The sequence below is a fragment of the Pistacia vera genome, unplaced genomic scaffold (genome assembly GCF_008641045.1).
Source record: "Pistacia vera cultivar Batoury unplaced genomic scaffold, PisVer_v2 Contig535, whole genome shotgun sequence".
Classification (NCBI taxonomy): domain Eukaryota; kingdom Viridiplantae; phylum Streptophyta; class Magnoliopsida; order Sapindales; family Anacardiaceae; genus Pistacia; species Pistacia vera.
In genome coordinates, this window is record NW_022196374.1 from 487,850 (window position 1) to 498,685 (window position 10,836).

At 37.8% G+C, this 10,836-nt stretch overlaps 1 protein-coding gene across 1 annotated transcript; it reads right to left on the reverse strand.

The window, feature by feature from the left end:
• Positions 1-533: 533 nt before the first annotated feature.
• Positions 534-4,684, reverse strand: LOC116107390. The gene is made up of 3 exons (XM_031393663.1): positions 4,566-4,684; positions 3,956-4,104; positions 534-1,267 (listed from the first exon to the last, which is right to left on the reverse strand). Exons 1-3 carry the CDS (start codon positions 4,682-4,684, stop codon positions 534-536), a joined length of 1,002 nt encoding a protein of 333 aa, XP_031249523.1.
• Positions 4,685-10,836: the final 6,152 nt, after the last annotated feature.

Genomic DNA, 10,836 nt, shown 5'->3' on the forward strand with positions numbered 1-10,836 from the left:
CAGAGTTTTAAGAACAATAACAAGAAATTGTTTAACAACAAGAACCCTAACACTTTCAAAAAGAAAGGGCACTGTTCTGTGTGTGGGAAAACTAGACTGATAGAAACCTTCTTTTATCTCAACTTGTAAAACCACACATGCACCTAATTTCCCAAAATTCCCAGTCACCTCAACAACAATGGTTGGACAAAACACTCTCAACCAGAACTTCACTGAAATACCTCTACTGTATTATTATGAATATTCAAAACATAACACAAGTTCAATCATCAACAAGGACTACACAAAGCAACAAACCAGAAAATGAACAGTAATTGACAATAAGCAAATTGACAATAAGAAAATAAAGAAAAAGATAACCAGTTGGCTTCGAGGGCCAGTACCTGCCCAACCCAAATTCCCTTTTACTTTTTTGATATCCCAAACATTCCCTATTAACCCTTTTTACGCACAATTCCCATTTTAACATAATTTCTTTAAACCTAATCTGTAGATGCCACATGTCCATTGCTTTACGCACAGTAAAATGCTATTTAGGACTGTCCTCTGCTTGGTAAATCCTGCCCCCATCCTCTATTCACTCTCTTATTTTTTCTACTAAAGACGTGCACTAAAGGGGTCCCATCATTACCCTCCCCAAGGAGAGCCACCTTGTCCCAAAGGTGGAATAAAGGAAATTGGAGATCAATGGAGGTGAATTCCTCCCAAGTGTTCTCATAGTTGGGCAGACCTTTCCATTTGATTAAGACTTCCAAAGTACCATTTAGAAGTTTCCGCATACGTAAAACCTCTTCTGGTTCGACCTTCAAAACAAGATCTTCATCCAGTGTCGCAGGGAAAGGTTGGGCAGTAGGTGGTGGGTACTTGGTTTTCTTGAGTTGTGACACATGGAAAACATCATGAATGCGGGCTGTGGGGGGTAGATTCAAGCAATAGGCCACTGTACCAATCATTTCTTTAACTTCAAAAGGGCCATAAAATTGGGGACTTAGTTTCTCATTATACCGATGAGCTAAAGAGCGAAGACAGTAGGGTTGCAACTTAAGGTAAACTGAATCCCCAACTTCCAGTTGAACTTCCCCCCTTTTTGTATCTGCATAGCTTTTCATGCATCCTTGAGCTTTGAGGAGATTCTCCTGCAACTTTGCTAAGATGACATTGCGAGCTTGCAATTGACAATTCACTTCATCGACAGTCAAACCATGATTGAAAAACTTAAGGATAGACGGAGGATCGCGACCATAAAGTGCTTTAAAAGGGGTCATACCTGTGGAGCCATTGAACGTTGTATTAAACCAGAACTCGGCCCAAGAGATCCATTTAGGCCATTGACGAGGCTGACTACCCACAAAATAGCGTAGATATGTCTCCACACACCGATTCACAACTTCGGATTAGCCATCTGTTTGAGGATGGTAGGCCGAACTCATGCGAAGCTGCGTTCCCGATTGTTTAAACAATTCTCTCCAAAAGTGACTGATGAATATACGATCGTGATTGGAAATAATCAATCGGGGAAACCCATGTAGCCGAACAATCTCTTTAATCAAAAGGTTGGCGACATCCATGGCTATGTAGGGGTGTTTAAAAGTCAAGAAATGGTTGTACTTAGTCAACCTATCAACCACCACCAAAATTGTGTCAACGCTATTTGCTTTCGGAAGTCCGGTGATGAAGTCCATGGAAATGTCTTCCCACACTTGATTAGGAATAGATAAGTGCTGCAATAATCCGGTGGGACTCAAAGCTTGGTACTTATTTTGTTGGCAAACCAAATAAGAGTCGACATACTCTTTGATATCCCGTTTCATGCCCTCCTAATACACCCCACTGTTGAGCCTTTTATAAATGTGAAAGAACCCGAGTGGCCCCCAACAGGTGATGAGTGAAACTCATGTAGGAGTTGTTGAATGTGGGCCCCTTTCTTCGGTAAAACCAGCCGGCCATTATACAAGAGATGGTGCTTAACTAATTTAAATGGTGGATGACCATTAGGATCCAACAGTAGCTCTTGGGCAATCCCACACAAGTTGTCATCTTGTTGACTAGCACTCTTAAGTTCTTCTAACCCCGCAAAATAACTCACAAAAAGCCCATTGAAATCAACCAGTTCACTTCTTCAAGATAAAGCATCAGTTACCCGATTCTCTGTCCTCGGTTTATACCGTATGATAAAGTTCAAGCCTATCAATTTAGTAACCCATTTCTGTTGGTCTTCACTCAGTAACTGTTGATCTATTAGGAAATGTAAACTCCGTTGGTCTATTCTAATGATGAATCGCCGCCCCAATAAGTGATGTCTCCACTTCTGAACCGCCATTACAATAGCCATTAATTCATGTTCATAAACTAATTTAAGCTTAGATTGTGCCGATAACCCTTTGCTCAAAAAAGCTAACGATTTACCCTTTTGCATAAGAATAGCCCTTAATCCACTCCTTGAGGCATCCGTCTCAATGATAAATTCTTTAGCAAAATCCGGCATGGCCAACACTGGTACTGATGTCATGATCTGCTTAAGCTCATAAAAGGCTTTTTAGGCTTCAGGATTCCATCAAAATGCATCTTTCCTAAGTAAACATGTAAGAGGAATGGCTATTTTCCCGTAATCTTTGACAAATCGTCGGTAGTATCTTGTCAAACCAAGAAATCCACGTAATGCCCTAATATCCTTAGGAACCGGCCACTGCAAAATACTGTTGATTTTGGAAGAATCAACTGCCACCCCAGCCGCCGAAATGATATGCCCCAAGTATTCTATTTTCCGTTGTTCAAAGAAACATTTCTTTTTGTTGGCAACCAATTGGTGTTCTTCAAGTGTGCTAAGGGTGATCTCCAAGTGCCGAATGTGATCTTCTTTTGTATGGCTGTAAACCAAGATATCGTCAAAGAAAACTAAAATGAACCGTTGCAGAATAGGCCGAAATATGTTATTCATCAAGCTTGAAGAATGGTCGGGGCATTGGTCAAGCCGAAAGGCATGACTAAGAATTCATAATGCCCTTCGTGTGTTCTAAATGTCGTTTTGTGGGTATCCTCATTCTTAACTCTAATTTGATGGTAGCCCGATTTCAAATCCAACTTAGAAAAAATTGAGGCTTCTTATAACTCATCAAATAATTCATCCACGACCAGAATGGGAAACTTATCTGGGACTGTTATCATATTTAGAGCCCTGTAATTAACATGGAATCTTCATCTGTCGTCTTTCTTTTTAACCAATAACACTGGGCTAGAAAAGGGACTAAGGTTAGGTTTAATGATTCCGAAAGCTAACATCCCACCCACCAGTTTCTCTATTTCATTTTTCTGGTAGTAGGGATAGCAGTAAGGTCTAATGTTTGGGGGTTAGGATCTGGGAATGAGGCTAATGGAATGATCTTGGGTTCTAGACGGCGGTAATCCTGATAACGAAGTAAAGACTAACTGAAACCGATTCAGAACTAATAAGATGTTGTTGTCCCCCTCAAATTCTAATTCAAATTGCTTCTGTAAATTACCAAACTTTACAAAATACCCGTGTCCCTGGCACTGGATCATCCTAAGCATAGCCTTTAATGAAATTAGGGTCTTGCTTAAGGCGGGATCACCCACAATCTTCACTACTCTGTCTCCTAACTTAAATTTCATCACTTGTGTCTTCCAATCGATTGTTGTCTCCCCTAAAGTTTCCAACCAAGCAATTCCCAAAACTACATCTACACTGTTCATCTCAAATGGGAAATTTTTTTGTGCAATTAGAACTCCTTGGATATCCAGTTGCACATCCCTACATTCTCCCTCACATCGCACTTTATAACTGTCACCAATTCTCACCCCAAAAGTCTGAGTCTGCATCACTGATATCCCCAATTTTTCTATCACACCCTTACTAATAAAATTGTGTGAGGCTCCACTATCACTTCAGCACCTCTGATTTTACCATTCAATTTCATAGTTTTCGGACCCAAAATACCAACAACAGAACTAATCGAAAGCTTCGCATCATTTTGCAATTGTTCTACGACGGATTCACTCAACTCACCTCCACTGTTGTTCATCTCATCCTGGGTACCCTCCTCATTAATCAGAATGACTGGAACTGTTTGTCCCCACATCGATGGCCTGGAAAGAATTTCACATCACACTAGAAACATATCCCACGCGCATTTTTTCTCTGAATCTCAAGTTCTGTCATCTGTTTAAAAGGGAACTCTTTCTTGAAATTCAAACTGGTCAGTGGTCGTTGAATGAAACTGTTGCTGCCGCATTGGCTGTCGCTCGGAACAGCATTAAGATGTCAATCGTTCTAATTTTGGCTTGTCTATGCACTGAAATTTGGATTTGCATTTGTGTTTGCGCTGCCTGAAGGTGCCATCGGGTTGGTTACATATGAGTTTCTTAACCGCCCAAAATTTTTAACCGGCCCACTATTATTAGTCCAAGCCACTCTATTAACTCCACTTACTCCTCTAGGCCTTACGCCTTTACTTAGCCCATTCTTCAATTCATCCAAAGCCTAATTTTCCTCTTCTATTTTCTGGGCCAATTCAATTAGCTAGATTAGTGAATTGGGCTATCCCAACCTGACTTCTGCTTTAATTTCTGGCCTGAGCTCATTTAGGAAGGCTGCCCAAAGTGTGTCTTCTTTCTTATCTCGTAATGGTGCAAACAATACTTCAAACTTACGGCGATAATCTTCCATGGAGCTAGTCTACCAGATTCCCATCAGCACCTCATACGGTCCTCCTTCTTGGGATCCACCAAATCGAGGAAGTAGGGAGAGTTTAAACACAGGCCAGGATGCGACGGAAGCATGGATTTCCATCCATTGAAACCAATGTATCGCGTCTCCCTCCATACATATCACCACTGTGTTCAATCGTTCCTCTTTCGCCATGTGATACACATTAAAGTATCTTTCGATCCTAAATAATCACCCATAAGGATCTTCACCCATGAATATCGGCATTTCAAATTTTCGGCCAACAAATTCTGGTCGACTTCGTCCTGTCTCTGTGTGTTCACCGTTCGTATTTGGATTAGGTTCATCATTCTCTTCCCTTAGGTTTGGATTCGAATTAACTGATATTTCCATCAGCCCATGTAATAGCTTCTTTATACTACTATACTTAGAAAATATAGTATGAAAAACATACATGCTTATTAAATAAAAAGTAATTGGGCCCAAAATTTTTCTTTACTAAACATATAATTCTTTACATATACAAAATATAAAAAAACAACTTTAGCAATGGCGAACAGTGATGCCATTACTCTTCACTTTTCGACGTCCTTCCGACTACTTCTCACCTATTTCCTGTGAAACATGGAAAAACAACGGGGTGAGCACAAAAATGCTCAGTAAGTAAATCCTCTACTCTTTCATCCCCGCAACTTATGCTTTGGTTCTTTCCTTACTCCATTCTTTCTCTTCTTCAATTTCTTTTTGTTCTTTCTCTTTTCTTTCACTGTTTCTAGTTCTCACTGTTTCTAGTTCTCACTGTTCCTTTCCTTCTTTCTAATTCTTTCTGTTCTTTCTTTCTAATTCTCTCTGTTCTTTCTTTCTTTCTTTCTTTCTAATCCTTACTAACCATGATAGAATTCATGGTAACATGCATGAATGGAGTGCACATGCAATAATGCATAAAAATGCATTTTCTTTCTTTTCTATTCTTCTTCTTCTTCTGTTTCTTTTCTTTTCTTTCTATTTCTTATTCTTGCTTCTTCTTTTCTTGCTTGCTTAAACTCTTTCTTTTCTTTTCTTTCTTTTTCTTATTGGCTCAAGCTTTCTCATTCTTTCTTATTCTTTGCCGATCGGACTCGGTTGATGCATGGATTTGGAACCCTGGCCGTGTGAGTGAGTACAGTCCTCATCTACATGCACTCTTATGGACTATACAAATTCTTTCTTTCTTCTTAGGCCACTCAATTAAGGTGGCATGCATGTAGGAATTCTTCTTGGTACAACCCTCATCCACATACACTCTTACGGGTTGTACAAATTCTTCTTCTTTTTATGCCGCTCACTTAAGGCAACATGTATGTGGGAAATTCTTCTTGTCACCCACGGGTTCCCCATCACAACAACCTATTCTTTTATCTTCTTTAGCACTTTTCTTTCTTTAATTCTTTAGTGTTTTTTCTTTCTTTCTCTTTGTTCTTATAAATTCTTTATTCTTTCTTTAAGTTCTCATGCATATGGATGGCTCATGCTTATGTTTCTTTCTTAAGTGCAATTATGCAATGCAATTATGCTATGTTGCACAAAATAAGTTTCTCTACTTATGCACAAGCTTCTCTTAGGCATTTCATCAAACATCATGCATGCATACTTAAATTCTATCTTTGATAGATCTCTACTTCTTTTTTAAATCATCCATTCATGGAGCAAAAATCCTCCATAATAAATCTAAACATGGCCAAGAAAAACACTTCAAATATTCTACTCAATTTCTTTCTACATGCAACCAAACTTCAATTAGTCACCGCAATCTCAACTCTACTTCTCATGGCTCAAATCTACTCATCAAGAGCCATCTACTCATCAATAATCACATTCTCACTAATCAAAGTCAACTCATAAGCACATACATGCATATCAAATTAGTTGATTGCTTAAATCATAACTTAAGTTGGATTTACTTACCTTTGGCTTGAGTAATTCCGCAAGAAACTCTTTATCTTTGTGGGACTAGTTCTTGCTCTTAAACCCTAAGCATAAACTTCATAAGAATTCTAAACTTCATAAATTAATCTCATATCTAGAGTAAGAATCCTTACCTCTTGATGCTTATGATCAAATCCTTGTCAAAATCCAACCAAAAGCCCTCAATTTCCTTAGCAAAATGAATGAAGAATTGAGAGAAATGGAAAGTAGTAGAAGTGTATGGGGTGTAGAGAATGGGAGGGTTTCTAAGGCTAAACCCTTGTTAGCTCATATAAAGAAGCACTCTTTCCCATTTTGCCCTTGCACTTTCTTGGAAATTCCATCTTTGTCTTTTAATTCTTTACAAAGTCACCCCTACTCCAAAGCATTCTCCATGAAATTTTCTTATATTTCACTCCCCACTTTTCCTACTAATTAGGGGTAGAATGGTCACTTCACCCCTATGGAAAATTCTCTAGAAACTTCACAAGAAAAATCAGCCGACTATTCTCCTCGGCGAAAAAATACAGAGCATACGTCACTGCGGCGAAGCTCCTTCTTCGCCCCGGTGAAGTTTGCATTTCCAAAATTTTCCAAGGCTTCACCAAATTCAGGGCATCCAAGCAAATTTAACACCTTACAAACTTAACCAAGGGCAACCAATCAACAAGAACAACACCAATACAAAAATAAGCAAACAAAACTATGTACCTCAAAGTGGGCGTTACAACCCACCCCTTTCAACTCTCCTGGCTTCTTCCTCGTCTTTGCGTCTAATCCAAGCTTGGATTTCCAACAAGCAGACCCTCATCATTCCCATGTCTTTCTCCATAATATCTAATCTGTTTTCCATCCTTGTTCCAACCATACCTTGATCGTCACTACGCTCTGATACCACTTTGATAGAAACCTTTTTTTATCTCAACCTGTAAAACCACACATGCACCTAATTTCCCAGAATTCCCAATGACTTTAACAACAATGGTTAGACAAAACACTCTCAACCAGAACTTCACTGAAATACCTCTACTGTATTATCATGAATATTCAAAACATAACACAAGTTCAATCATCAACAAGGACTACACAAAGCAACAAACCAGAAAATGAACAGCAATTGACAATAAGCAAATTGACAATAAGAAAATAAAGAAAAAGATAACCAGTTGGCTTCGAGGGCCAGTACCTCCCCAACCCAAATTCCTTTTTACTTTTTTGATATCCCAAACATTCCCTGTTAACCCTTTTTATGCACAATTCCCATTTTAACATAATTTCTTTAAACCCAATCTGTAGATGCCACTTGTCCATTGCTTTACGCGTAGTAAAATGCTTTTAAAGATTGTCCTTTGCTTGGTAAATCCTGCCCCCATCCTCTATTCACTCTCTTATTTTTTCTATTGAAGACGTGCACTAAAGGGGTCTCATCATAGACATTTTGCTAGCCAATGCAGATATAGAAAAACTAGAGATAACAAAAATCCTCTTAAAGCGAATCTGGCTGAGGGAGATAATGTTATTGCTGTTGTGGTTGTCTCACAAATGAACATGGTAGCTAAAAAGAAAGAATGAATTATTGATTCTAGGGCCACAAAGCATATTTGTGGAGATAGAAATTCTTTCTATGAATACATAACAGTGCGGGATGGAGAAGAATGTGTTTACCTTGGTGATTCCCACTCTACTCTTGTTTTGGGAAAGGGGAAAATTCTTCTCAAACTTAGTTATGGGAAAATGCTCTCACTAAATGATGTATTACATGTTCCAAACATTCGATATAATCTTGTATCTGTTTATGTATTAGGAAAGGCTGGAGTGAAAGTCTCCTTTGAGGGTGACAAAATTGTAATGTCCAAGAATGAGGCTTTTGTTGGGAAGGGGTATTGTTCTGGAGAGTTATTTAAACTCAATGTACTTAATGTTATTATGAATGAAAATGCATCTTCTTCTGCTTATGTTATTGATTCAATAGATTTATGGCATGGTAGATTAGGTCATGTAAATTATGGTTTTCTGAAAAAGATGAAAGAAGTTGGTTTATTATCAAATGTCAATATTTCAAATATTGATAAATGTGATGTGTGTGTGGAATTTAAATCCACTAAAAAGACTTGTAAACCAGTTCTAGAATGAGAAAATGAGCTTCTGGGTTTAATTAAAAGGTTAAGAACAGTTAGAGGAGGTGAATATGAGTCAAATGACCTTGATTCTTTTTGTAGAGATGATGGTATTATACATGAGACAACACCTCCTTATTCTCCACAGTCTAATGGAGTTGTTGAGAGGAAAAACAGAACTTAAAAAAAATGGTGAATGCTATGTTGATTAGTTTTGGAGTAGTGATGGCAATGGGTCGGGCTGGGACCAGGTACCCCTTGGCCCAGGCCCAAGCCCGACCTCATGACAAAGGCCCAAACCCGTCACTGGTATGATAGGTAAAGCCCAAGCCCGGCCTGACGGGCTTTTTGTAACCTCAGGCCCGACCTAAGCCCGCCCATTTTTATAATGTGAATTTTTAAATATTGATAAATTTCAATTTTTTTATATTTTTTAATTCTAAAAATAGTTTTTAAATATTAATTTATTTTTGAATACTCATCAAATGGGATGAGATTAGGGTTTGGGAAAAATGGGTATATATATGTAGGATAATCTTGTAATTAAATAAATAGTATAAAGATAATTTAGTAAAATTAATACTAAAATTGTCGGGCCAGGCCGGGCCTGAAGACATACCCAGGCTTGGCCCGTACCCGAGGTCGAGCCTTAAAATCAGGACCAAGCCCAAGTCCAAGCCCGCGAACACCTGGTAAAGCCCGGCCTTTAAGGGCCAAGCTGGGTCGGGTACCCAAAAATATCGGGCCCATTGCCATCTCTATTCTGGAGCACCTTTTAATTTGTGGGTGGAAGCAATGCTTTCAGCTTGTTACATACAAAACATAATTCCTTTTAAGAAAACAGGCAAAACACCATATGAACTCTGGAAAGGTCATGTACCTAACCTAAAATATTTTAAAGTGTGGGGGTGTTTTGCTAAAGTCCTAATTCCTGAACCTAAAAGGAAAAGGTTAGGACCCAGGACTATTGATTGTATGTTTATGGGTTATGCTCAGAACAGTGTTGCTTATAGATTCATGGTAATAAAGCAAGAGGTTGGTTTGTATGATGCAAACACAATCATTGAATCTAAAAATGCAGATTTCTTTGAGAATGTTTTTCCTAAGAAAATCAATTGTGAAAAGGCTTTACCTCAAAATAAAACTCTTCGGAATTCTTCTGAAAGTTCAGAGTTAGAAATAAGGAGAAGTAAGGGAGTAAGAAAAGCCAAAAGTTTTGATGATGATTACTATGTCTTTCTTACAGAGAATGATCCTTAGACTTATAAAGAAGCAATGACTTCTCGTGATGCATCCTTTTGGAAAGAGATAGTAAATAATGAAATTGAGTCCATTATGAGTAATCATACATGAGAAGTAGTTAATTTGCCTCTAGGAACTAAACCAATAGGGTGCAAATGGATATTTAAAAAGAAATTAAAGACTGATGGATCAATTGATAAATACAAGGCAAGATTGGTTGCCAAAGGTTATACACAAAAGAAAGATATAGATTATTTTGACACTTATACTCCTATAATAAGAATATCATCAATTAGAGTGTTAATTGCTTTAGTTGCAATTTACAAATTACATATACATCAAATAGATGTAAAGACAACTTTTCTTAATGGAAACCTGGATAAAGAAATTTATATGAAACAATAAGAGGGTTATGTTATCCTAGGTAATGAGCATAAAGTGTGCAAATTGGTAAAGTCTCTTTATGGACTTAAATAGGCACCAAAACAATGGCATGAGAAGTTTGACCAAGTATTAGTCTCAAATGGTTATACAATTAATGGTTAAGATAAATGTGTATATTCTAAATCATTTGAAGACAATAGTTATGTGATAATATGTCTCTATGTTGATGACATGTTAATATTTAGTGCTAATATGAATGTGATAATTAAGACTAAAGAGTTTCTTGCCTCAAATTTTGATATGAAAGATATGTGAGAGGTAAATGTTATTCTTGGGATTAAAATCATTAAGATAAATGATGGTCTTAAGTTATCACAACAACACAATGTTGAAAATTTCTTAAGGAAATTTGGGTATTCAGTCAGTAAATCCATCTTAACTCCTTATGATGGAAATACTCAACTT